Below are 27,214 nucleotides of genomic sequence, written 5' to 3'. Positions count from 1 at the left end.
AATTTACTTCCTTTTGGGGCAATTTTTTTAAAGAAGTATTTTCTAAAAAGGCATGAGATCAATTAGTATAACATTGTCCAGTCAAAAAATGCAGAATAACATAAGCTTCACATGTACTTATTCAATAAGGACTATAATTATTTTACATTTTAACAAAAGGTTCTGAGATCAGCACAGAAAGTTCTCAATCTGTAAGCAAAATTTACATAAAACATAGGTACGACTAGCCAGCCTAAAGTATGTTTCCTTATAAAATATCAAGCCATCAGGCTTTGAGCTGTCTGTTTCCAAGCTCAAAATACTTAAGGTAAAGTTCACAAGCCAGGTAAAAATTAAGCAATTAATACCATTTTTTGAAGGCTGAGACAATTTTAGCAAATCATATAATTTCATACCTTTTTATTGTTTCAGATCCTCTTTAGGGAGAAATGAATTCAGTTGCTAGATATCCTTGGACTCTGAAAGTGCTGTCTCTAATTTTAAATTTCTTTCCTACTATTTAAGTATCACTTCATAATGATGTAATCAAAAAGCCAACAAATAGCTGGCTTGGTTTCCTTGTTTACCTAGGTCTGATTGGATTTGTTTCCCAAGGTAAATAACTTCTTTTAAAAATTCTAATTAGCATTGATTAAAGGCAGTAAAATAATTCCCTGAAAGCATTTTAACCCTTCAAAATTTCCAAGAATGTGCTTATGCCTTGATCAAATCAGCAACATTCAAGGAGTTCTCTGAAGCTTCAGAATATGGTGGACTATTATGTAGAAATATGGGATGCTCCTTGTTTATTTAGGTCAATCAAGAAGGCATAACCAGCCCAGAGTTTGGTATAGGAAAGGAATTTTAGAAAATCAAGCATGCAATTAAGGTACATTTTTGGTGGTATAGTGTCTCTTTACATATAGTGTGTTTAATGATGGTAAGGGATTAGATAAATTAATTTTTGAATGAGGCTCACATTATGTTGCAAATATACAACAAATCTGTTTCTTACTCTTAGCTGTGTCAGGAAAAAATTGGGGAAAACCTCTGTTCTCGGAGTTCCTGCTAAATTGCCAACAAATTTTACAGGCATGTAACTTTCTGGCAGAATAGGGAGAAATATGCTGATCTTATTTACATTGCTTTTCAGCCCAAAGGTGAATTTTTCTCCCAAGTTTGGATGTGTTTGGTCCATGACAAAGTGTTTTTCTCCTCAGTCATTGCTGGACTTTTATAAACTCGTAGTAATTTTTGTGTTCCATCTTGACAAGGGGTTAAGCCCATGATTTGATTAAGCACTAAATTCAACTGTTACACCTTTGCATATCCTTTGGGGGTCAATGAGCAGCATGGATACAAAAGATCAGAACTTGGCCTAAGTATATTGGACATGGCTGAAGAAATGTGATTTAGAAAGAATGAGGCCGAGTGTGTGAACATTCTGTAGAACAATCTAAATAAATATTTACCTACATACCTGCGGGATTATAATGGCTCTAGAAGAAATATGGGATCTGTCCACACTTGAATGCAAGGTTTCACTTTTTCATTCCTGTAAAACTGCATTAAAGTGTTGAAAAGCTAAAGTTCATATATTAGAAATATTAAAGATGAATATGTGCTACAGATAGGCAAGGGTGAGTGGAAGCCTTTTGCAGATGACAGCTTAATTTTTCTTAATTTCCTTTTTGCAGTGCTTGGATTGAGGAATTAATACAGACTGAGGGCATTTTTTTTCCTCATGAAAGTTAATGCTTGAGAGCACTGTCTAATGTCTGGTACTATACCGATTTTTTTGTTGTATAGTTGTACTAAAAAAACTTAATTGCTGATTGGTGACCTATCTAGTGTTATAGTCCTGGTTGTGACTTTTAGCTCCTTATCTAAGCCCTGTCTCGTGATATAAAGGCATTTATGTTAGGCCAAGTCCCCCCACCCCCATCCTCCCCCAACAAAGGCTATCAAACCTATTTGGAAGAGGCAGCCAAATTCTGTGGGTAATTAGGCGGTGGGGTTTACATTCAGAAGGGTATACTCCCCATGTTGCACTGCGGTATGCACATGAATGTCAAGAAGAGGTTTGCACAGAAGTTGAGGGGCGAACATGGGCTGTATGTAATAAATGGGTTGTTAATTTGTTCAGTGCCTTCTTGCATGAATCACTCACTGAGAAAATCTGCTCCCCCTTAGACTAACCCTTTCTGCCTTTTTTGGCTGTGGCTACACTACAGAGCTTTTAGCAACACAGCTAAAAGCCGTAGTGTAGTCACAGCCAAAAAAGGCTGGGGGCTACACTACAGAGGGATAGCTCTGGTGGGAGGGATAGCTCAGTGGTTTGAGTATTGGCCTGCTAAACCCAGGGTTGTGAGTTCAATCCTTGAGGGGGCCATTTAGGGATCTGGGGCAAAAATTGGGGATTGGTCCTGCTTTGAGCAGGGGGTTGGACTAGATGACCTCCTGAGGTCCCTTCCAACCCTGATAGTCTATGATTCTAGTCTATGAGCTGTGCTGAGCTCCCCCCCCCCCCAAGCGGGAGCGGCTTTAAACTTTTGTTGTTCGGGGGGGGGGTGTTTTTAACACCCCTGAATACTGACTCTGAAGTGTTAACATTGTTCTTAAAAGCTGACACTCTAAATGGAATGACACTCTAAATGGATTAATTGGGGACGTGGGAGTTCATACCTATGAGTCAGACAGTCCCATGGACTCAGGCTGTGATTACTGCATTGATTATACTATGTTAGCCTTTGGAAGGTTATCTCTGCAGCTCTGAGGGCTAGAAGCTTTTGAAATTTAATCTTAGATTCCAGAAAATCTGAAATTGTGGTGCAGGCCAAACCCAGCTCGCAGTCCACGTGTTTAACTCTCCTGCACTATGGAGAGAGATTTTTGCAGAGGTGTTTATTCTTTTCGTTTTAAATGTCTTCGAGGCAATAATTATTTGTTATAAATTTTGGTAACATTTTCCAAAGCACTGTTTTCAAAAGTGATTTAGGAGCTTATATCCTGTTGTCCTTCCGTAGAATTTGGTCTCCTAAGTAACATTTAAAATTTTTAATCCTTTGTCTATTACAATTGCTGACTTTCAGCCATTTTTGTCTAAAGTGTCAGCCTGGCAATACTAGCTTGTATACAGTAACTCCTCATTTAACGTTGTAGTTATGTTCCTGAAAAATGCAACTTTAAGTGAAACTATGTTAAACGAATCCAATTTTCCCATAAGATTTAATGTAAATGCGGCGGGTTAGGTTCCAAGGAAATTTTTGGGGGGCAGACAAAAGGCATTATATACTGTACTGTACTGGGGTTGGGAAGTGCCCCTGGCTTACCGCACACAGGCACAGCCCGCTGCATTTTAGGATGCTAGGAAGCACCTTCACAGCAACAGTGGCAGCTTACCCGGAGAAGAACAGGCACCGACTTTGCTGGGGGATGCTCCAGGCCTGCCTCTGCCCATGTCCACTCCACTCCAGGCCCACCTCTTCCCACCCTCACTCCACCTCCTCTCCGGAGCACGCTGCATCCCCACTCCTGCCCTTCCTTCCCAGAAAGTCCTGAGCGCCGCCAAACAGTTGTTTGGCGGCAGAGGAAGTGCTGGGAGGGAGTGGGAGGAGGCGGAGAAGAGGAACTTGTGCAATGCTCCCTTATAAAGTCGCTGCTCTTCCACAAAATCTTACATGCAGTGTACAGAGCAGGCAGCCAAACAACATTATAAGGGAGCATTGCACAACTTTAAATGAGCATGTTCCCTAATTGAGCAGTGATGTAACTTTGAAACAACGTTAAGCAGGAGGACGTTAAGTGTGGAGTTACTGTAGTTGCAAGCTGTAACTGCTGAGTAACAATGAAAAGAGTTGCTGCTAAAGATGAGCCATTAATATGCACAAAGTGACATAGTGTTTAAGTACTGAAATGAAATTAAGTTAAAAAAATCCAAAATTGTTAGCATATGCATGGAATAAACTAATATTAAAACCTTTTATGCACACGGGGATGATGGTGTATTGTGTTTTTATAAGTATTTTGAAAAAATTTACACCTGATGAAGAACATTTTCTTGAGGGTGATTTGGGTGGAATGATTTTACCATTTTAAAAAAGCAAAAACTGATTCCATTGTGTCCGCACCCAGAAGAGTCAAATTGAAACATTGCTTTTGTGAGGGCTTTGTGATGTGTGTGTGCAACCATGGCAACAAATGCTTAAAAAAAAGCGTGAAAATGTATTTGTAATCAAGGAATGGAATTAAAGCAAATATAGTACTGAACAAAATCTGAAGCTAGTGTATGTGTCTGGTAATCCTGTGTTTTTGCATTCATGTTAATTGATGTTATTTTCTTCACATTTATCTTGAATGCAAATGACTTGCTGTTAGAGCAGTGAGTAAGTAGGCAAATGAGTTATCCATTATGAGTTCTAGTTGCTCAGCAACAGTACAGGCAGAGCCTTATGATTTCAGCCTGCTTTACTGCAAGCCGCCTATTGACCAGAGGACCTCTTAACTTATCCCTAGTGTAGGTCAGTTTAAGACAGAGGGCTGGTCCTAAGATTTGGGGAGGGTGTTTTTTTTTTGTTGTTGTTTTTTTTTTTTTTTTGTGGTAATGTGAAGGGAACTGCATACTGTTCCCTTTCCACCTATGAGATGATTCTCTACTGCCCCATATTCTTGACTGCTTCAGATGACCTCTTCACTGTGACTACTTGCTAGTATTGTTGCCACCCACTCCTCACCTGCCTCAGCCCCTGTCCCTCTGCATTAAGAGGAAACCACAAAATGCCAGAAGAAAACACAGGAGGCCAATTTCCATCTCCAGCCTTATGTCAGATATGGTAACCAGATAGCGGCTTGTATGCAGTAATTACCTGCCCTAACCAAGTTTTTGGTTGTTTTGGACCTGCTGGACAAGAGGATTTTTCCTAGACTGCATTTAGCATTTACTGAACATGAACTAAGTGTTCATTGCACACACACTCAGAGCATTTCAGAGTTGCTTCCATGATTCATTCTGTCACACCCAACAGAACTTGACATGATTAAATGAATTGTGCAGCAAGAGCGAGTTTAGTGTCCATGTAGTGTAGGAGAATGCTGCTCATTGCACCTGAGGTGTGTCCAGTCATTTCGTCTTGTTCTGTGACCTCGGTCATATCTCACAAGTTAAGCAGGTTTTGCCAATTTTTTGTGAAGGGGAGATTTCCAAGAAATATCTGATTCTGGAAGTGGTGGATGGTTGGTGTCATTTCCCTTTCTTCCCCTCCCCCCCCTCCCCCCGCCCTCCCCAATTGGTACTAAGCTAATGCATCAGTATGCTTGGGGTCGCTGTGCTGCTGGCAGAGCCATCTATTAAATGTCCTGGCCAGTGGCATGGAATACACCTGATGATGTGCGAGTAGACTTGAGATAAAATTTTGGTCAAAGCCTATTGACACCAGTGGATTCATCTGTTACATCAGACTCAATGGCAGACAGGAAGGGTTGGCTTTGCATATCATCAGGCGCTTCTGTTGGCCCTGACTTTATACAGTCATTGAAGTTACCTGGTAAGTTCTTAAGGGCTAGGATTGTTCACATTTTAACTTGAGTAATTACATTCTGTTTACCTAAATTCTCCATACAGTCTTCCTGATCTTTTGTAAGTTTTCTTCTCTTGTTCCAACTGTTACGTACTCTTAGATGCTAAACAGCTGCCTCGTTGCTTAGTTTCACCCAAGAAGTAGCTGCTTTTCTGTAGTGGGTGGGCATATCTATTTTAGCTATCTGCAAATTTCTCTGGGCTTTGAGATTAATGGCACAATCTAATTGTAAATTAGCTTGATGACTGAAAGGGACACACACAAAAAGTGTCAAGGTAACATTTTAGGTTTGCTCTCATTTGGTCACTGCCCCAATTTTCCTCCTTAACACCAGAAGTTTTCATTTTGAACTGGGTACCACATTCAGAAAGGGATGACCTATTTGCATAGGAAAGCCAAGACTATTGAGAGATGTGATGGTATGGTCTTAACCTATCCTTAAGGATATAGCAATGAGGCATTTGGACTATGTAATATGGATATGTAATGGTTATGGTGAATATTTATTTTGTCAAAGGAGCACTACCAATAACTCAATTGACTGCAGTTTTAAAAACTGTGCAATTGGATGTCCGTGAAATAACCAAGTTTTTTAGTCTCATCGTTCAACATATACTTTGCAGTTAGATGTTAAAATATGAGCAGTTTGCTTGCTCATCCCTTTCTGACTGTTTTTTGATCACAGAAATATTGTTCACGTAGAGAAGTCTTGTGAATTATGATTCCAATGGCCATGGAATTAGATTTAGAATTTACCTTTAGGGGCAGCTCCAAGGCAGAGATGGTTATTCATGAAAATTTTGCAGCCCTCTATCTGTTGCTTTAGCAACTGGCCTGGAGCATGCACATTCACAGCAGATAGAATAATACTTCCTGCCAGCCTCTTCCTCTTGTACAAAGAAAACAGAGGCAGTTCTGTTTTCAGTGTGCGTGCCCCACCTCGATGCTGTGCTTCAATTTTGATGTGGAGTTCCCCTGACCAGCTTCTCTGACAAAGGCACTACAGACCAGTGGCTTCCAATAGTATCCTCAATTCAAGGAACTGGAATATGCCTCCCGCAGCACGTCTGAAAGCTCCTTCCAGCTACTCCCTATTCCCAAGTGCCTGGGTTTCAATTCCCACTTCGTTCCCACAGTGTCCCTCTCCATTGACTCCTTCCACTTCTTAGATAGCTAAAAGGAGGGTTGTAAATGTTCTATATCCCTCGCCTGACAGCCAAAGGGAGTATAGCGTGCTGAACTTAAATTTTAGTGGGGTCCCCTGGCTTTTGCTGCACCCTCATGCTGGATCCTGTGGCATGCTGGAAATTAAGCAACTTGCTGAAATGCTTGGGAAAACATTAACAAAGGCTTGTAATAATGAAATATTAAGTGAGTGATAGTTATAAATAAAGCTAAAATTTTGTCATGGATATTTTTAGTAAAAGTCACGACAGGTCCGGGGCAATAAAGAAAAATTCACGGAAGCCCATGACCTGTCCCTGACGTTTACTAATAATATCCATGACAAAATGAGGAGCTTAGCTGCAGGGTCCCCACGTCGTCTGCAATGGCTGGGCAGCTGTGGGACCACTAGGCTCTGCTCCTGCCCCCCCATCCTCTTGTGGCGGCTCAGAGCTCTGGGGGAAGGGGGCGGCCGGGTGCTGCGGGGTACCCCACTTGGCGGTGAGGGCGCTCTGCAGGTGGCGGCGGGACACTGCAGATCCCAGCCTCTGGGGCTGAATTCACGAAGGTTGCTGGAAGTCACGGATTCCATGACCTCCATGAAAAAATCATAGCCTTAGTTATAAATTCAGTAAAACTTTTTCCAGTAGTTTTTCTCTGTATTTCACATTGCTGCAGAACTTCAGTAGCATATATCAAGTACCTTCGCTGCACAATTTAGTGCTACTCTGCAGCAAAGTACATGGAACCATGCACGTAAGTATAGCTCAGCTCAGTAGTGTGCAGAATATAATGCTCATGCTAAATTATGAGCTCACTCTCTTGAGACAAGGAAGTGGGCACATAAAACAAAATTGATTAGAGCGTTCCTCTCAAATTTCGTGCCTTCTAGGCCTTGATGGCTCTCAAAACACAAGGGTTTGTCTCAATGACAAATAAGTACATTCTACTATTTAATTAGTTGATCATCATATAATTACTGTAATTGACATATGCTGTGTAATCTTGCATAGGTAAATTTGCTTGCAGTTCATTTTGCAGATCAAAATTAGTATGAAGGTACATCATGACCCAGTCATGCAATGACTTTCCTTTTAAATTTAATGGAGTAAGTTGCTTTAGTTTGTTAGAGACATGCTTGAAATAAATTTAAAAGAATTACATTTCCCAATCACTTTTTTATTTACAGTACTTGTTATCCAAGAATTTCATAGTAGGTGTATATTATCCCCTTTTTACAATCTGGGGAACTTTAGAGACAGAGATGTGAAGCGACTTGCCCAAGGTTTGTCAGTGGAAGAGCCAGGAAGAGAAACCATTCCTTTGACGCTCATTTCTCCTTTCAAAAAACTAGACCATGCTGCCTTCCTTGGTTTTTTCCAATCCAGTAGATACCAAAATAATTTATTTTTAATTCCTGACTTTAAAACTGTGACTCTTCATTCATATTAAAACATCTTTCATACTTATGAAGTAAACATAGACATATACATGGCAGCCATATTTCCACAAATAATAACTTTTGGTAAGTGAAACAGATTTTGTTTACTTTATTCCCCCTCACCCTCTTTTGCCATTCATTTTAACTTACAAAGGATCAGCACAGCTGTATGACAAGAATTGCTGATTGGCAAATCAAGCAAGAAAAAGCAGATATGTTACAGGCCTTTTATTTTTTCCAGATGTTTAATGACAAAAATATACATAAAACCAGTACATAAAACGCCGATGTTTTATTTTTGTGCAAGAAAAATTAAAAATGTAAATACAAAATAAGCACATTTCATAAAAACAAAGCATTTGATAGGTTAGTTTTACTCAACACGAATTAACATAAGTAGCAGCTTAGTATCAAGACATTAATTGTGCACTTTTTTCTTTTAAAATGGTTACTTTCTTTAGAGCAGAGTCAAAATTTCAAAACTGACTTGCTTGTATTTGATTCACTCTTAGACTTGAGTGGTTTTGCTCCAACTATTTATTGCTGGAGTAAATGTGTTAATTTTCAGAAGAAAATGCAAGCCCTTAGCCAATCAGAATTGCCACTGCATTAAGCATTACAACGTAGAATGAATACACCTCACAAATGCTCGCTTTGGAGGGCGCATGAGTGTTAAAAATATTTGTGGTGGACTCCTCTTTCCTTAAGGTAACGGTTGTGCTTTGTTGAGGCATTTTAGAGTAGTTTGTTAGCATTTTGCTGGTAATACTTAGGGTCATGGGAGTAGTGGATGATCCTGTTGAACTTATCATGCTTGAGTTCACATCAGTTGAATTTTTAATGTAGATAGTGTGTGTGGCTGCTGCTTCATGCGAACTAATTTTTCGAGGAGTCGGATCTTCTGGATAGAGGAGTAATGGTCTATCTGTGCTTGTAAATAATACAGTTTGGCTTAAGTTAGCACTTAATGTAACTTCATTTGCTCGGAATTGTTCACGTATTTTTGTCACTTGGATTGGGTCATTTGCCATTGGAGAGCCATTCGTGTCTGCTGCCTTTGTTCCTTTACCTATGAAGTTAGTGTCTGTAACTGTGGGAGCGGTCAAAAGTGGTGTGGCATTAATCCAAGACACAGTTTGATTGGGGCACGGAGCCCCTATCACAATGGCTGCTGTTTCCTTTACCCACTTTAGCAAGTAAGGGATATTTTGCTTATCGTTGCATGACCATGGGTTGTTATAAAGTGTTATGACTTGTAGTTGAAAGAGCCGGTCAAAAGCTTTGTCAGGAATATATGTGAACTTGTTGTTGTGCAGATAAATGTTTGTAAGGTGTAGCAGCCTCACCAGTGTTCCTGGAAGTATTTGTGTTAAGAAGTTGTTTGATAGATCCACCGTCTCTATGTTGTAGGGCATATTGGTTGGAACTGTCCAAAGTTTGTTGCTACTGAGATTGAGAAATCTGAGACTACTCAATGTATTGTTGATAAGTACCGCTCTTTCTACCATATTCCTGGAAACATCAAGCACTTTAAGATTCCACTGGTAAGCTGTATCAAGTTTCTGAAGAACTTTAATATCGTTACCCATGGCGTATATTTCCCATAGAGACTTGGGCAGATGAGCAGGAATGTTCTTGAGCCAATTATTTGAAATATCAAGGGTCCTCAAATTGGTGAACCGGGTCAGCTGATGGTCAAGATTAACAAAGTGGTTAAAAGACAGATTTAAATATGTAATGTTATCTTGAAATTCATGTGGCAGCGTAGTCAAGTTTCTGCCAGAACAGTCCACATTTCTGTTGTTTCCTGAGCACGTACACTTAGAAGGGCAAATGCACAGAACAGTGGGAATAAAAATCAGAAGGACCAGTAGACAAGGATGTGTTTTCAATATCTGGTATTCCATTTTGCCTGAAATTAAATATACCAAAGTGACACCCTTATAATAAAGATAATATACTTAATGCATTTGTAAGGATCATCTTTGCACTGATGACTTGCTGGAGAAATTGCGTTTAAAAAAAACTACTACTAAAAATACCCTTTGTGGTACAGTCCTTTTTATAATTGTTTACAAAGCATCCCTCCATTTACAGGCATGTGTCTAGCAGAATGAGACTCATTTTTTCATCTCCCTTTCCCCCTTGAACTCAATTGAGGGCTTTCTTCCTAAAATGCAAGTCTATTCCAAATGTTATACGATGTCTGCTTTGTTTTTTAGTGATTTCAAGCCTATGTTATCTTAGGAATAATGTGCTCTTTTACACAGATGGATGAAAAAATGGCTGTCAAATGGATCTGCCTTAAAAACCTCTGCAGTAATATAGCAATCCCACACACACATGCACGTTGTGTTTTGTTTTAATAAGATTTGTTGAAGTGCCTCTAGATAATTTGTTACAAACTCATTTGAAACCTGAATTCCGGATTCCACATCTCTATTCCAAAATAGACATTAGTAATGTTCTTCCTTTATACAACTTTACTCCCATTCTCTAAAGCTAGCCAACATGTATATTTGAAACCTGAATTAATGTTGGAATGAAATCTCTAACTGTCACTGCAGCAAATTTCTGGTGCATGCAATTGTTAGACCGGTATTTTCAGTCTTATTTCCGAATCTTTAATTTTGCAGTAGGTTTTTGCAATTAAAAACAAACCAAAAAACCCCACACTTACCACAGTTCTTTCTGGAGTATCAGTGCATCATTTGTCTGAAAGATTTATGCTTAAAGGTCGCCTTGTTCTAGAGAATAGCTACAGTTCCTCTCTGTGGATTGTGCTTTCCTCTTCAGCTGCATCATATTGCTGTTAGCAGGGGCTCTGCAACCACCTGATCAGCACTACATCGGAGGACTGCAGAGCTGCTGGTGGTGCTGACTCAAATTTATTGCAAGGGGTGCATGCTCCACAAAATAGGTTTTTAATTGAGTTACTAAACTTCTCTATATGCATATTTTTCAAGATGTGGCTCCATCAAAATAAAACCTGTAAGTCTGACTACACAAAAAACATCCAGTAGAATTTCTGTAGCTCAGTTTTGCTTAATTGCTAATTCCCCCTAAAAGCCTATTTACAACTGCTGTTCATATCTGCTGTGTTCTTGGCACCTTCATTTTAATCTACACTTCTGTAATAATGACTTTACAGTTTAACTCTAGCTTCCTCTGCTTCAGTCTTCTTAAACTACACAGCCAAAGTCTTTCATAATACTTTAAAATTGGGAATATATATAAAAATTAATTTTCCACTTGTAAGATGAGATTGTCAGTGTATCCTGTCAGCTACAGAATAGTACTGTTCGGGATTTATACAAATATCCTCAGTGAGACTTTATTTAAATTTCCCTCAAACAATCAATGTATAGCTTTGTGCTATTAGTTTTTAATTTGATTATAGAATACATGCCTTTTAAAATCCGTAATTTTTATAAAGCTTTTCCTTCTGACACATTGTTTCTGGCATCTTATGTAGCTATTTTTATCTTAGTTTTTCCTCTGTCAGTGAACAAAATGTAGATGTAGAACTTAATGTTTTTTATTGTCAACGAAAATTTTAAAAAATGCTTTGCAGTCTTTTATCTATTTTTGTATTACGTGCTAACGATGCGCTCTGTGCAGCACATACAGATGCACACTCCTTGCTCCAAAGAGCCTGCAATCTTAGAATTATAAACTGTTCCCTTCTTCGCCGAAATGTTCTGGGCAGCTGGCTTCAGCATCTGGCAGCTTATCCCTATGAAACGAAATATTCAGTGTGCTAAATTCTTTTATGGATCATTTGTCCTCATCAAAATAGTTAATGAAGATCCAAATACAGGGCCATGTTCTGCTACCCCATTATTGATAAAAGGGCTGCTCAGGTGAAACTTAAGGCAGAATTGGCCAGCAGAATCTTTATTGCTCATGTTGATCCGTGAGCCAGAAAGAATACAGTTGAATTGAATTTCAGCTTGACTTTTCAGAGCTGGCAGTTAGAAAAACATCTTTAGTTTTAAACTGAGTGAATTACATATTTACGTCGTTATGGGACAATAAACTTTGAATCCCAAGGCACCATATTTTACAGGAACCCCCTTTTCAGAGTAGAGCTACTTTTGAAAGAATGGACTCCCTTCTCTGACTACTTTTTCCAAACTAAAGTAGCTTTTATTTAAATGTTGTATAATTTCTTCATAGAATCTTTGAAGAATCCACTTTATGGAAAATCTGGCTTCATAATACAGACTGCTTCTATTTTGAGTCTCTTTTTGATTGATCTTAAATATGGACTTTTCATGCTAATCCAATATTCAGGAGTCCTATTAGAATTTGTTTCTTGGTTCAAATTCTTGACATTTGCAATCATTTTAAAGATGCAGTTCTCCAGATCTGCTTACATATAAATAAGTTATATTCTGTCACATATGGTTTTGCTATATAGCACACAGAAGATTCTCTGTGGAATTTTATAACTGATCTTGCCCAAAAGTCTCATCTTTGCAGAAACCATTATTTCACTTGAAGGTTACGGCATTGTAAATGTATTTGTCAATCAATATTCTTTGTCCAAACATATAGTATATGAGAGTTAACTCTGAGGCTCATGGCGTGTTGTATTAATTTAACTCTTGTGAAAGTGTCAAATTATGTCCTTTTTCGTTAAGACTTGCATGTTACAGCTAAAAAATTTGTATTGTGCTCAGAGCTTTTCACTAAGTTGTTTTGCGAACTCTGGGCCTAATTCTGCTATCTTTACATGTAAAATTCCATTTGACTCCAGAGAAAATCATAGGATTTGGTTCTCTTTAATATTATTACACTTTTACCCTATTCCTTTGAGAACTTCTGCTCAGTGACTTTTGCGGCTCTCAGTTTAAAATCCATCTGAAGTCTAATTCTTTCCGTTTCTTTTTATGTACCAGTAATAGACTTAATCATAGACTTCCTCATTCTCCTCTTCACCTCTTTTTGTACCACATGGCTCATAATTATTCCTGATGCACTTTATCTTCCTGTTACACATGCTAACATATAACCACATTACCAGGCCTTTGTACTCCTCTGAAAGGAGTGGATGGAGGAATAGACCTTCATTGTATGTCTTGATCTTTAAAAGTTGAATCGAGCGTAAATCAATTTTCTCTGAACGAACATTTATAAAATGTCTTAATAACCATAAATGCTGCAGTAGGCGCATGCCCCAGTGACAAGTATTTAGGATTGGCTGAACTTTTTTTTAGGAAACCTACAATCAGCTAACTCTCTGCTAAGCTACAAATATAAAGCTGCTTCCTTTTTCTGAACACAATTTTTTGCTAGAACAGTAAGAAATGTTAACTTTGACTAAAAATTAAGAGTCCATACATGAGAGGTTTTTCTTTCAAGTGGGTGAGAGAGAGAAGACCACTAGATTTCTTTTGAATTAGTCCAGCGTGGTGGATCCAAGTTTAGCATTGATAGAATAACATGCAGGTTAGGGTGCTTGCTTGGGTTTTGAGCGAATCATAGAATATCAGGGTTGGAATGGACCTCAGGAGGTCATCTAGTCCAACCCCCTGCTCAAAGCAGGACCAATTCCCTCTCCCCGGTCCCTAAATGGCCCCCTCAAGGATTGAACTCACAACCCTTTGTTTAGCAGGCCAATGCTCAAACCACTGAACTATTCCTTCCCCCCCAATAGGGTCTCAGTCTTTTTACTTTAAATACGTTTCCCAGTGTTAACTCTCTTACAGATGGCAATGTTTGTAATGGACCTCAAGGCTGCAAAAAACCCTGATATTATAAAAAGACTGAAGAGATGCTGGCAACTAAACACCTATTGGAAATAAGTTCAGTTTTCAAATCATTGGTCAGTTTAAAAAAAAAAAAAAGAGAGAAAACATTAAAAGGGTTCCTCTCCCTTTTGGATGGATGTTCTGAGGGCTAGTTGTTGAAGTGCTTTGAGATGCTTCAGTTATATGCTATAGAAGTGCCAAGTAGTATACAGTAAATAGACCTAAATTTTATATGGAAAACATATAAGTTTGTAAGTGTATCAAGGCACTGGACTTTTGCTTTTAATCAGTGGTTTTGTGTTTAATCAAGTGAAAATTTAGTGAATTTTAATTTCAGTACAAGTCACCGAGATGCCTTTGTATTCAAACATTTTATTAAAATTAAGTAAATGTGAAGTATGCTGCTAAAGTGACTGTTAATTCAAGTTATACAGCCTGGAAAAACAAACATAAAAGTTAGAAGCGGTCTTTCTATAAAGCTGGACTCATTGCATTTTGAAAACTATATATATGGAAACCTTTGTTTCTGTAGATTTTAAAATCTGTAAATACTAGACCTCCATTTACGTACTTAGTCCCATTTTTTTCTTTAGCTACCATCCATACTCTGTATTGAAGTCATTAGTTTCAAGCAGATCAGTAGGTGGTTCCCATTTGTGAAAAGCTAATGTTTAATAAAAGCTGTAACTTCATATAGTTCTTGTTTATCTCAACTTCTCATGTAATCATTTGCTTCAAAACACTTTTAAGAACAGTGTGAAGTATGTTGCAAAGCAGGCTCCTTCAATTTATCCAGGGTCTGGCCGTGCTGACAGCAGTGGTTAATTTACATCTTGATGGGTTAAGTCAGGAGGAGGGGGAAACTCGCTTTGTGCTTCTGATTGAAATTCAAGAGATTTGCTGATTTCGGGACAGTGGTTCTCCTGGACTTCGTTAAGCAAGTCAGGTGGAGGTGGCAGATCAAGTGACTCGGGTGGGGCAAGGATTGGGTTGAGCGGAGGGTCGCATACGTCACTCAGTCCATCTGAAACAGGAGGTGGGGGCACATTGATAATATTTGAAGAGGAAACCGAAATGTTGGCGGCTAATGGGCCTGAGCCTCCCTTTAGTGTAGGGGTAGATTGATTGCTCTTCTCCTTTGTGTTACAGCTGGGTGGCTTCTCATGTGTTTCTTTTGATTCAGAGCTTTTAGAATTATCCAGGGATCCATTTTTGTTAAATTTCCATGGCAAGATAGAGAGAACTGATGTACGTTTTGTGGCCAGCTCCGTTTCTTTAATACTCTCCACAAAGATATCAGGTATGTCTCCATCTGCAAATGGAGAGCGACCTGCCCAGTTTGGATCAGCCTGAGCTGGCTTTTTTGAGCATTTCCACAGTAGAATTATAATAATAACTATCATCATACCAGACAAAATTATGCCAATTAACAGTGCAGCTATCCAGCTCCCATCACTGGATTCACTTTCTTCTGTTGCAGTGGTATGAGGTGTCATGATAGCTGCTGATGGCTTTTCAATTTGGTGTAAGACAGCAAGTTCATTTGATTGGTATAGGAACTTGGGAGCTGTATTTCCTTTATTTTTTTTTCAAGACTGATAGATGTATTTCTTGATTGTGTCAGAAAAACAGTTGACAATAGGTTTGTTGGAGGCCTCTGTGTATCTGTAGAAAGTGATCTCCGCAATTGTCCACAGAAGAAAATTAGGATTATATGGTTCGTGTCCCTTTCTCTTTTGCTGACAACACACAGTGTGTGGTTGTCTTCTACAGTAAAAAGAGAATAAAATACAGTTAGCTTTAACTTCAGAGCTGTACTATAGATTTGTTTTATAATTAAAATCTTGTTTATTTTCATTAATTTGCTTTTGACTACCAACAGTAAGTTTGATGTAAAGCTATGTAAATGGTAGACCTACTATTCTTTTAAAACACCATGTCTGCTTCCGTTGAAATGAATGTCAGGTTTTGACTGACTTGAGTAAGAGCAGGGGCACTTCTAACATCATTGATCCTAAATTTCCTCTTGTGTGGTTTTGTTTAAAAAGAGATCAGCCACAATGTCCTTTCCAAGTTGCCAAAAAAGGACATAGGAGAGAAGACTGTAAAAAAAGGTCAAAATAGTGATCTGCATGGATTGTCAGATTTCCTTGAAAAGTTCAGATCCTCACTTGTAAACAGGAAATTAAATGCAAATTAAACTGCTCATTACAACAGGTGATTTTGCATTGTTTAACATTTGTTAGTTACAAGCAGCGTCCCTAAATGTAATGTACTTTCTTTTCAATACTTTTAACCGTTATCTTGCATTCTCAGTTCTCTTTATAAATTAATACTTGGAGCATATCCTTTTTAAATCATGTTTTTCTGCTACAGTTACTGGAATGGAACTAGAATTTCAACAGTAGATCATTGTTATAAATGGACTCCTGAATATATAATGGTTTTTGGAGTGAGAGGATCTCCGTATTTTCCCCTTCCGTATTTACATGTTAATGTAAATTCACTTGCAGTAATGGAGTGGAGTTTTTTGCTATTACTGTTTAAAGTTCAAGTATTAGAGCATCAGTCTAAATGATGAGATTAATAAAGCACATATTTGGTATACCTGCTTCTTTTGATGTGCCTTCCATATTTAAATTGCACATAGAGATACATTTATTGGTAAATTAACGTTGAGAACTCAGTTCATGATGCATATTATTAATAAAAGCACAGATGTTTTCATGTACATGTTATGAGAGTGTTTACCAGAGTGTAAACACATCTAGGCAGTAAGTTAAAACTTCTGGGAACATGTCAGGTTTCTGTATTCATGTTTAGACTTGCAACAGGTAAAAATATTTCACTCATTTGTGCTTACTCTGCTCTCCTTCTCTACATGTGAACTTCATCAGAGCTCAGTAAGGTACTGATAAAAATTTTTACGGCTATTAACATAATTCACAGGGGAAATTCCAGGTAATCTAAAAATGTTAACTGTTGATTAGAGTTTGAACTTGGTTTTGAGAATTATTGGTTCTAATAGCAATTTGAATAGTAGGGAGATGTCTTCAGAACACTAACACACGGAGGAAGACCATTTTCTAAAACAGAATACCGTACACAAGTCATAAATTAATTACAAAATATTCTACAGCATCAAGTTGCAAAATACAAGTTGTTTAATGTCACATCAACAACTAGTTAGCCAAGCAGTTAAATCTTAGCATATGAAAACCGTTCCTTACCTGTACAATAATGTCTCCTGTACTAAACAGTCTTCGCATACTAAGTTAACGTTTTGCTGTTTCAAAACTAAAGCAGTCAGAATGGGTGTTGCACATTAAAGAGCTCTAAAAGGGTCCACTGTTCTCACACTGAAATTTTTTTGCATAGAAAGAGGAAGTTTATCAACACTTGCTGCAGGAAGTGTCAAGATTAGGGAGATGACTAAGAATTAATGTTCAAAAGTTGCCTACTTGAAGACCAAATTTGGGATATGTTGTTGTGTTTAAAAAAAAAAAAGTGTAAATAGTCATGTTTGCAATTTTTGCATAAGATATTTGTAGTAGTATTAATGTTTATATGCCTGTGTCTATAGAGAAAACATGAGCAATGATAATTTTATATATTAAGTAGAAGTGGATTGAGCTGAACACAATCTTCTTCCTACTCTCTGTGCTTTTCTGGTGAAGTGCAACAATTATTACTGTTCAAAGAGGCTCAAAGGAAGATGATTTAGATCAGAAGTTCTCAAATGGTGGTTTGTGGAGAGCTGGCTGATCACATGGTGCTGGTTCCCTTCCGTATTTTCATTTCCTAAATTGCATTAAAAGACAGCTAAAAACTTCCGTAATATTACTGTTCCAAATAGTCCACTTTTGTAGTTGCCACACTGTGTGTGGCTGTAAATGGGAGGGGTTGTGCACTGTGAAATCTGCAGGGCTCCTTTTGATCAATGTCAGGTGCTTGAATCCTGCAAAAAATGCAGGATAGTAGCTACTATATCCTTGTAGATTAACAGAGATAGGAGTGCCTCTCAGAAATAGAGGGGATTAGGAGCAAATGTGCAGAGGAGTACTGTATTTGGGTGTACAATAGTCAAATAATAGAAATAAGTTTTGACTACGTGCATTTTATATATTATGTGCAGAGCAGGGAGGGAACTGCTATTTAAATATTGTTTCATAGCAATTTAGACATCTGACTCAAGGGGCTTTTTGAAAAAGGAATGTGCAGTGTATGACACTTACATGCATATGAAGGAACAGTACAGTAAAATCACTTTTTAAATGAGACTCTCACAGTAAACAGTGTTCTGCTATAGCTGGAGCTGAACACTTTTGGTGGCTTCTCTCTTCACGTTTTCTGCTGGTAGCTGGTAGAGGGGACTGGGACCACATCTTTGCTCTCCAGGGGCGCTGTAATGGAATCCAGCAATGATGTCATGATCCAGTGCCCTTAGAAGCCAATGGAAAGACTTCTCCTACTTCAGTGGGAGTTGAATAAGGCCCTTGATCTCTGTTGCTGCTTAACTCCTACAGAAAGTTAAGTGCTCTGGGTCTGGGGGCGCAGAGGGGATAAGGCAACAAGCTACAGTGATATTTGCTCCCCAAGGGACCCAGGGAACAAATAGCAGTGGAAAATTTCAATTCCCTGAAACCAAGGGAAGCTCCACAGTCCACTCCTTCCACCATCCTAGCCAGAGGAGCAACAGCCAATCCCAGTGCATAAAACTTCAGTGTCTGCTGTTGCATGCTTGCACCCCTGACCCTCACTTCTGGCTGATCAGAGGCAGCAAGGTAGAAATATTAATATATGTGTAGGATTTATATATATTCCTTCCAAGTTGGGTTCCTTGATGGAATTCACTTTCAGTGAAGGAGGATCAATTCTGTGCTTAAATAGGTTACATGTCTTTATTTTTCCGAACTTTAAAAATCAACACTTTCTTGCATCAAAAGATATACATTATAGATAGGAAATGTATGGGGAGTTTGGAAAGGCCAATCCATTAGTTTTCAGGAGATACCATCAGTGTGTAGTTTTTTAACACTTGACAAACCAGTTCAACAGACCTAGTTATATGCCGCTTCTTAGACTAAAGGTCAAGCCTGCATATCAGTTCATTTTCAGAACTGGAGAATTTGTCCTAGTTGAAAATAACTTTTTAGGTAGCTCCTCTAAGGCATCTTTTAATACCTGTCTCATAAATTATTTTTGCAAGACTTCATATTTTCTCAGAATTTTGTTTTAAACACACAGGAAAAATACGATAACGTACCTGTAAGCAATCTACTAATGTACCTGAATCACTGTGCATCCTCATGTTTTTTTACCTACTTTAGAGTGTCTCTGACCGAATATTACAGGTATTTTGATTCCAAGCTGTCTGGGGGCAGGGATAATTATTTGCTGTGTTTCTACAGTGCCTAGCAGAATGGCTAAGTAACCTGGGTGAGGCCTCTATGTCCTGTCCCAATACAGATGTTTAATTGCTATATGTCCATCCATATTTCTGGAAAGAGGAAAAATTTCCTCAGCAATATCTCTTCTCTTGTGGCAATACAAATATTAATCAGTTGGGAGTACATATTTTGAAGAAGTGTGACTTAAATGTTTTATCACATATCTATATGCAAGTATGATTAGTGAAATTATGAGTATCTTGATATATACAAATGTTGCATTATTGTGCCCAATGACTAACTTCCATTTTACAAGTTGAAGTGCCCTGCTGACACAATTGTAGACTGTTTTAGCTTAATCTGCAGAGCAACAAAGAAAATGTTGAAATTGCTAGTTTGTTTTTTTCAAGATCCCAAGGATTAACTGACGTATTTGTGAAGCAGTTCATCTGTGCTTAGGTGTAGAAATAATGCGCACAAATAAGAAGTCTCTCCAGTTTCCTCAGGGTAGTGAATCTTTAGTATAGTGAAACCTGTTACAAACATTCATTCAAAAGACCAGCTTAGAGGAGCTAAAAGTTGAAGTGGTACTCAAAGAAATCTTTAGGGATACTTCATAGTAATGGTCTTATGTTAGAGTAGTTCTTGGTAGGTGGTCCTTACTGCGGGTTTCATTGTATTAATCTTCTGGATAAAGTAAGCTAGATGAAAGTAATAAAATTTCATCTTCATTCTTATAAACAAGCAAATCCACAACAAAAAAAACTACTTAAGTGCATTTCTTTTTCACTCTCCAGAGTGACGTAATTTTGCCCTTAGTAAACATTCTGGAGAATTAATATTCTAGAAGTTGTTTCCTTACAATAGAAACCCCAATCTATTATATACCATAATTATGAATGAGTCAGATTGTTTCAAAATCTATTGTACGTTTTTATTGGGGTTACCAAGTGAAAGAGTTTTACTGCAACCATGTTACGTATAAAACAAGCTTTATATATTTTTGCACAAACTTAAAGCTCAGCAAATACAGTTGACTTTAAATTAGTTCAAAAGCAAGATAGGCTTGTATTATGGTTTTTGAAAGAACAAGAGCAGAAATCGTATCTTGACAGTACAATATATTTGCTTTAAAGTTAGTTGCAGCCAAACAAATGCCAGCATAAGTAACTGAAAATGCTAGTTTTTTAGAGGTTGACTCACACAACACTTAGTATGTGGGTGCTCAAACTTCTTCACAATCCAGAGCATATCTTAGTATAGAGTTAGTCTGAGGGAACACTTCCCCATTCCTGGCCCTCTCCTCCCATTTTTCATCATGCAGCATCTCTCTAACAACTACAGCAGTTGCCTGCATGTTAGTTATTTTTAACTGTTTCTTAATATAATTAAGCAGATGGCAACGAGGAGGAGATAGCACCATGTGATCAGCCAGCTCTCTGCATACCTTCAGTGATCAACAGACCACAATTTGAGAACCTCTGATCTACAAAAATGTGCTGAGGAGCTCTTGAGAATTCTGTTAGCAGTATCAGAGTGGTCTTCTAACTTACTGGTTTGTGGGTCACTGATTACATCAGAGAGAAACGAGCTTCATTTAAAATAAAAAAGTAATCGTATACCCATAAATAGCACTCTGCGGATTCTATACCTACTAGGCTATTGGTCCGTCCCCATGGCCTTTGTGGGGTTCCTTTTGCAGCCCTAATATCCTAAATATTTTGTTGCTTTATCCCCACTCAGCTCCATTGCCCACCAGTTTCTTTCAAAGCACTAATGGAGAGGTCTCCCTTTAAAACAATGCAGGGTACTGTTTCAAATGACTGAAAGGTTGATTGCACACAAGTTGGGGTGCTCCTTTCCTATGGAGCTGTGTGTGCTACTGCCTAGAGTTCCCATTGTTATGCAGTGGAAAACCAAATCCAGGATGTGAACCTGGTTCTCCTGTGTGGCACTATGTTACTTCAAGGCTACAATGTCGTCTCTGTTAGGAATCTGAGCTTTATTTAAATCTCAACTATAAAATTGGTTACGATGCTGTCACATGGTTTTGAGGCTTGTTCATTTTTCTGATCATTAGCTCTTCCCCTAGTTAGTTTCTCAGTTGTTTCAACTGCATTTTTCTTTTGAACTGTGTTAGCTGTCTCTGATATCAGGTCTTGCATCATCAAGTCAGTCCCTGTTAGCTCTTTAGACTTCCTCTGCCATGTATTTGATCCAGCTGGCCATAAACTGCTACTAACCAGAAAATCACCATTACTTCTGGGCATGCGCTTTCCTTCTTTAGATCTTTTGAGATACGATACCTTGTTTGCCATTACCACAGTTGACAGAAATAGAAATGTGCAAGCAAGAACAAGCACTGCTATTATAATAAAACAAATTAATATCAGAGATTTATTCTTTTCTTCACAATGTTCAGTTTTTGTTGTAATCTGGGTCTTCGTGGTGGTCAAAGGGTCTTGAACTGCAGAAGTAAGATGAAAGCTAGGGGAAAATGTTGACTGTTCCTGACCAAATGTTGATTGAAAGGCGGCTGTCTGTGTTTCAAAAGTAGTAGTTGACTCCCCATTGTAATCTGTGTTTTGCGTAATAAAATTTGTACTGGCTTCAGTGATACTCTGGTTTTCACTTATGTTTTGGGTAATGGTACCCAAATATCTCTCATTTGTAAACCGGGGACGGTCAGTGTCGTTTGCTCTGATTTGCAAGCACAATAAAAAGATGATCGCAACAATAAAAGCAAAATTACAGCGCCTTGTCAATTTCATGTTCATATCCGGTAGCTACCTGTAAAAATATAAAAATATAGTATTAGCTTAGTAATTCTATGCCTGTATTGATGTTGAAGGTTTGAATTGGAGCTCTGTTGAAATGTTAGGCAGATGCTATATCTACAGTTAGACAACTCTCTCTTTGCAGTAACTTGACTTCATGCATTTTGGGCATGTTATGAAGCGTGTAGCTACTTAAATTCCAGAAGAGTAGGTGTTCCTGTGTTTGGTCTTCAGTATTATTGAACAGATTTCTACAGACTTAAGGCGAAAAAAAGAAAATGAAGAAAAGTTCGGGGGAGGAAGGACATTTCAAATTACTGAGTGATGTTTCATGGGCTGGTGCACGTGACATATGAGGAGAGGCTGGGGGAACTGGGCTTGTTTAGTCTGCAGAAGAGAAGGGGGGAGATCTGATAGCAGCCTTCAGCTACCTGCAGGGGGGTTCCAAAGAGGATGGAGCTCGGTTGTTCTCAGTGGTGGCAGATGACAGAACAAGGAGCAATGGTCTCAAGTTGCAGTGTGGGTGGTCTAGGTTGGATATTAGGAAACACTATTTCACTAGGAGGGTGGTGAAGCACTGGAATAGGTTACCTAGGGAGGTGGTGGAATCTGATCCTAAGGCCTGGCTTGACAAAGCCCTGGCTGGGATGATTTAGTTGGTGTTGGTCCTGCTTTGAGCAGAGGGTTGGACTAGATGACCTCCTGAGGTCTCTTCCAGCCCTGATATTCTATGATTCTATGCATGCAAATGAGTGAATACTGTCATAGCTCCTTCTCTTTAAAGCTGAGCAAGTTGCACCTTTGAATCAATCACTTCTGCTTTTAGAAATACAGGAGAAAACAATCTAAGGCAGTAGTTCTCAAACTTTTTTTTTCCACTTTGAAAATTGCTGAGGATCTCGGTGGACCACTTAATGATCTTTCCAGATGTTTGTACCTTTAGCTAACTATTATAAAGCACTTTCGATAAAAGCGCTATATAAAAAACCTTAATTAGGTTTTTCTACAAATAAAAGCACACAACTCATATTTTTATATCCATGCTGTTACCTTTCTAATGCGATTGATGTGTCCTTTCTCCCACACCGCAGCAGCCCTCCGAGCTGGAGCTGGGGCTGGGAAGGAGGGCTCTCTCTCCCCAGCAGCCGCAGCCCTGAAGCTGGGGAAAGTCACCTCTTCCTCTGGCTGCCGCAGCCCTGCACATCCCAAATTCCCCCCCACCCCCTCTTCTCTGCCCACTGCCCGCTCCCATCTACCCCTATTCCCCCGAAGGCCACCACCTCACCTTAGGTGTGTGTTTTCCAGGGTCCAGGCACCTAATTAGTAGCGTCCCGCCTTCACGGCTCCACTAATTACGTGGGTGGCCCTTCATTCTCTCGTGTGCAGCCGCCCAGGTGCACACCTTAGAGGGAACTATCCGCAGACCACCTGAATGGAGCTCACAGGCCACCAGTGATGCGTGGACCACAGTTTGAGAACCTCTGATCTAAGGAATATTTATAGCCTGTTCCCACCTCCTACTCTCCTGAATGAGTAATGAAGTAATTTTAAAGGGGAGGAAATGTAGCCATGTTTAAAAACAAAAAAAGAAGATACCAATTTTACACAATCTTAAAGATGACAGCAGTAAGTTACTGTATCCGCTCATATTAATCCATTAAAGACTGAATGCAGCTGCCAGGCATCTTCTTTAGTAAATTTTCAGCAAACTGATGTCTCTTTTTTGAGTTTACAGTATTTTTATTGATTTACTGATGATTCTATGGGCTTTTTAAAAAAGAATTGTGCCCTTTTTCTGTAATCTAGATGTATGGATGTTAGTGCAGGAAGCATTCATATTAGCTTGAATATAAGCTGCATTTATTTTAATTCTTAATTACAACTGACAAATTTGAACCAAGCACTGGAGGCAGTCATGCTGCCGGAAGGGGATTGAGTTTGTAATGCAGACAGTGCAAAAGCCCAGCTTGACAGTGTCCGAGTTTCTTTCATATCCGTTACATAGATAAAAGAAATGTCTATAATAGTGCCAAACAAAGTATTTTAAGTATAGTCTATTTCTTTTGGGGATTGAAATGGGGATGAATAAGGAAAAGTGATCTGGAATTTCTTACACAAGATATAAGAAGTAGTAGCGTCACTAAAATGCGAAAAATGTTTTCACTGAAATATGAGAGATTGTGCAAATCACATTGTTACCAACTGCATGTTTCCATTCTACAATTGCACAGTATTCAAATTTGTGCATCATCTTCAGCCATAGAATTTGGCAAGAAGACAGACTGCTCACCTCCAAGTATACCTGCTCTAAAGACTTTGACTTAAAAAATTAATACTAACAAAATAAGCAGGTGATGCACTATGCCTAATGCTTAGTGTGTTCTGGTATTGTCTTTCCATTCTTTTTCCCCATATGTAGGTTTTGGGGGTTTTTTTTGGTCTATCTGTTGTAACCTGGGTCCTTATTCTTCAAGAAGCTGATCTCCAGCAGGCTTCTGACCTTGTATAGAGCTCTTTGCAAGACTGAAGGCCTTATATTATAAATCGTTTGGGGCATGCAGGGACTTTCTGTGGTTCTACAGTCCCTAGCAAAATGGGATCCACCCAGTCTTCATTGGAATACTTAAATTCTACCAACATACAAAAACAATAATGAAAGTATGAAAATTAACATGATTTTTTTTGGATTGCAGCATTTGCAACCCTCAGATACACTGCTGATTTTGTGTCAGTGATGTAATTTCCTCCAGATTGCATACTTGGGAAAGATATCTGAAATTAGAGGTGATCATCCTTATTATTACCTAGTTTACCTGGTTTTACTTGTGAATATTTCAAATTGCACAATTTTATTCCAGTATTATATAGTATGTTCTGTTTAAATTGGAATGACTAAATATTATGACTGTTCTCACAAATGTGTATTTAAACTACTGCTTTAAAGATTATTCTGCTGAACAAAATACCTTTTCTTCCACTCAAACAAAGCATCTTAGAAAAGATCTATTTACTTTTTAATTATAGTCAAAAGTTGTAACATAACTACCATAGTACCTAATGCATTGAATCACAAATGTGTAGAAAAGTGAACTTGCTAAAGGATTTTTGGCATCTTTGCAGAAGCTGAATAGTGATGTCCTTTAGAGATGCCAGGGTCCTCCAGAAAGTGAGGGAAGTAAGGACTTAATATTCCTGGTATGTCTACTGTGAAAAAAAACAACAACAAAACAAAACAAAACAAACCCCACACACACACAAAAATACAGATTGAGTTGGGGTTTGGCTTCATGCATCATAAAGAAGTAGTAAAGGGCACAAATGTTTTTCTCTGCAGTTCATATTTAAGTTAAAATTAGACTGTAGTTCTGAGGTAAGGTAAAGTTCCTCCTTTTCAAACTGAGCTGAAAACTAGCTTGTGATATAAGCTGCAGGGGGGTGAGGTTTTTATCTCAAAATGGTTCCGATTGTTTGTAGAAGATGCCTTGTAACGTGGCAAAAAAGTAGAGGGAGAAAGCTGAAGTAAAACATGTAAATTATTCCCTAGTAGAATGAACTACCCTTTTTAGGTATTTTGAGCCATTTGAGATGGGTCTGCCCCGTACTGTTCCATTCAATATTGTAATGGAAGAATCTCAAACACCTAATGTTTCCATTACACAATTGCAACAGTGCTTCTGCATACTTCCACTGACAGTACAATGAGCCCACTGTTAATTGTAGTGTTCCAGACCAGATGCACTGTTAAAAATAAACAAACTTTGTTGACAAAATGTTAATGGTTTTATTTAAAGTCACAAAAGCAAAGGAATTGATCATTAAAGGTTATCTTTCTCTTTAATTTATCCCTTCATGCTTAGGTATAGATAGGATCTTCTGTTAGTATATAGTAAGATCTACAATACATAGGCAAAACGGGGCTAACTAGTGACTGACACTCTTAATGCTTTCTTCAGACTCTGAAATATAAACTCCCTTTAACATAGTATAACATCTGTATTTTTAGTAAGTTTCCTGTATTCAAGCTAAATAGACTGGTTGGGAAAAGATAGTATTTCACTTCTTGATCGCAGTTGTCAGGGGTATTGTAGTGGCTTGTGTGAAGTTGTGTAAAAACATTTTTTGCATTACAAATTCTAACAAACTCAAAAGCAAAGTGTAAGAAAGCAAATATGGACCTACCTTGCCAGAAGTATGGTCAAATTCAGAGTTGAATTTCAGATTATTCTATTACTTAACCACGCAGTTTCTTGATCTTTTTCTTGGGATTCAACCGACCAGCAATATAAAACAAATGGACTTAGAAGATGGTGATTTATTTTTTTTTAAGTGAATCTAACTAAAATATGTAGTTGTATTTCCTCACTCAAAAAACTAAACCACAGAGATGACACACTTCCTTTCCACTGCAACTCTACCATGACATGTTAGAGGGGGGAGGAAAGCACCAATTTGCTCAAATTAGCTCTCAAAATGACAGGAAGTGCAATAGAAAAAAAAATTCTGTCCTTAGGGCAGAGACTCTCTACTTGCTGCACCATATATGTTTTACCTTTATGCCAGATTATTTCTCCTACACGTTATATAAAAATGGTGTCTCCAGTGCAATCAGTATTTGTTAAACTTTTATTTTTATTGCATGTATTTGTGTGAATTCTGTCTTTACAGAATCTCCAGCTTTGCTAGAAGAGTCCAGGTAATGGCAGCACAGAGAAGCTGGAGGCAAATAGAAGTGTCTCAGATTTCCACACGCTACTGTGGACTTTGACTATAATTTGGGTTAATGGTACCTCGTAAAGTTATACCTGCCATGTTAAAAATCTTCTAGATTAATTCTGGAAGGTGACTGTCCTTCTCAAGATGCAGAGCAGCTTTACTTAAAAACTACACAAATCAGAAACTGCCTTAAATTATCTGAAAGATTTAGTTGTTTTCAGAAAATCTAACAAGCACATTTATACTAGTCATTTGGCCACTCTTACATCCAATTAGGCAGTCGGATGCCAAGTTCCAACCTACAGCAAATGCAGTGTGTGAGTTACAAACCCTTCAAAGGAGGATTTGTAATGGAAGTGCCTGAAGATGCTTAATTAGGGCAGCGTCACTATCCTAAATTACCTTTTTTATGTTTCAA

General features: G+C 38.4%; 4 protein-coding genes across 12 annotated transcripts in view; 1 reads left to right on the top strand and 3 right to left on the bottom strand.

The window, feature by feature from the left end:
- Positions 1–27,214, top strand: part of NF1 (neurofibromin 1) — a 170,621-nt gene that overhangs the window by 100,170 nt on the left and 43,237 nt on the right. The window lies entirely within an intron of this gene.
- On the bottom strand, positions 8,509–11,046 carry OMG (oligodendrocyte myelin glycoprotein). Its single transcript, XM_073315127.2, has 2 exons — positions 10,841–11,046; positions 8,509–10,072 (listed from the first exon to the last, which is right to left on the bottom strand). Exon 2 carries the CDS (start codon positions 10,065–10,067, stop codon positions 8,745–8,747), a length of 1,323 nt encoding a protein of 440 aa, XP_073171228.1. The 5' UTR covers positions 10,068–10,072; positions 10,841–11,046; the 3' UTR covers positions 8,509–8,744.
- EVI2B (ecotropic viral integration site 2B) lies at positions 14,039–16,549 on the bottom strand. The gene is given in 3 exon segments (XM_073315999.2): positions 14,039–15,413; positions 15,416–15,683; positions 16,525–16,549. Coding segments are annotated over 3 exon segments (969 nt in total). The 3' UTR covers positions 14,039–14,737.
- EVI2A (ecotropic viral integration site 2A) lies at positions 19,112–26,504 on the bottom strand. Its single transcript, XM_073315128.2, has 2 exons — positions 26,263–26,504; positions 19,112–22,096 (listed from the first exon to the last, which is right to left on the bottom strand). Exon 2 carries the CDS (start codon positions 22,081–22,083, stop codon positions 21,313–21,315), a length of 771 nt encoding a protein of 256 aa, XP_073171229.1. The 5' UTR covers positions 22,084–22,096; positions 26,263–26,504; the 3' UTR covers positions 19,112–21,312.

Source organism: Lepidochelys kempii, chromosome 17 (assembly GCF_965140285.1).
Source record: "Lepidochelys kempii isolate rLepKem1 chromosome 17, rLepKem1.hap1, whole genome shotgun sequence".
NCBI lineage: Eukaryota > Metazoa > Chordata > Testudines > Cheloniidae > Lepidochelys > Lepidochelys kempii.
Note: the sequence above shows the minus strand (reverse complement) of the source record. Positions and strands in the feature narration are given on the sequence as shown.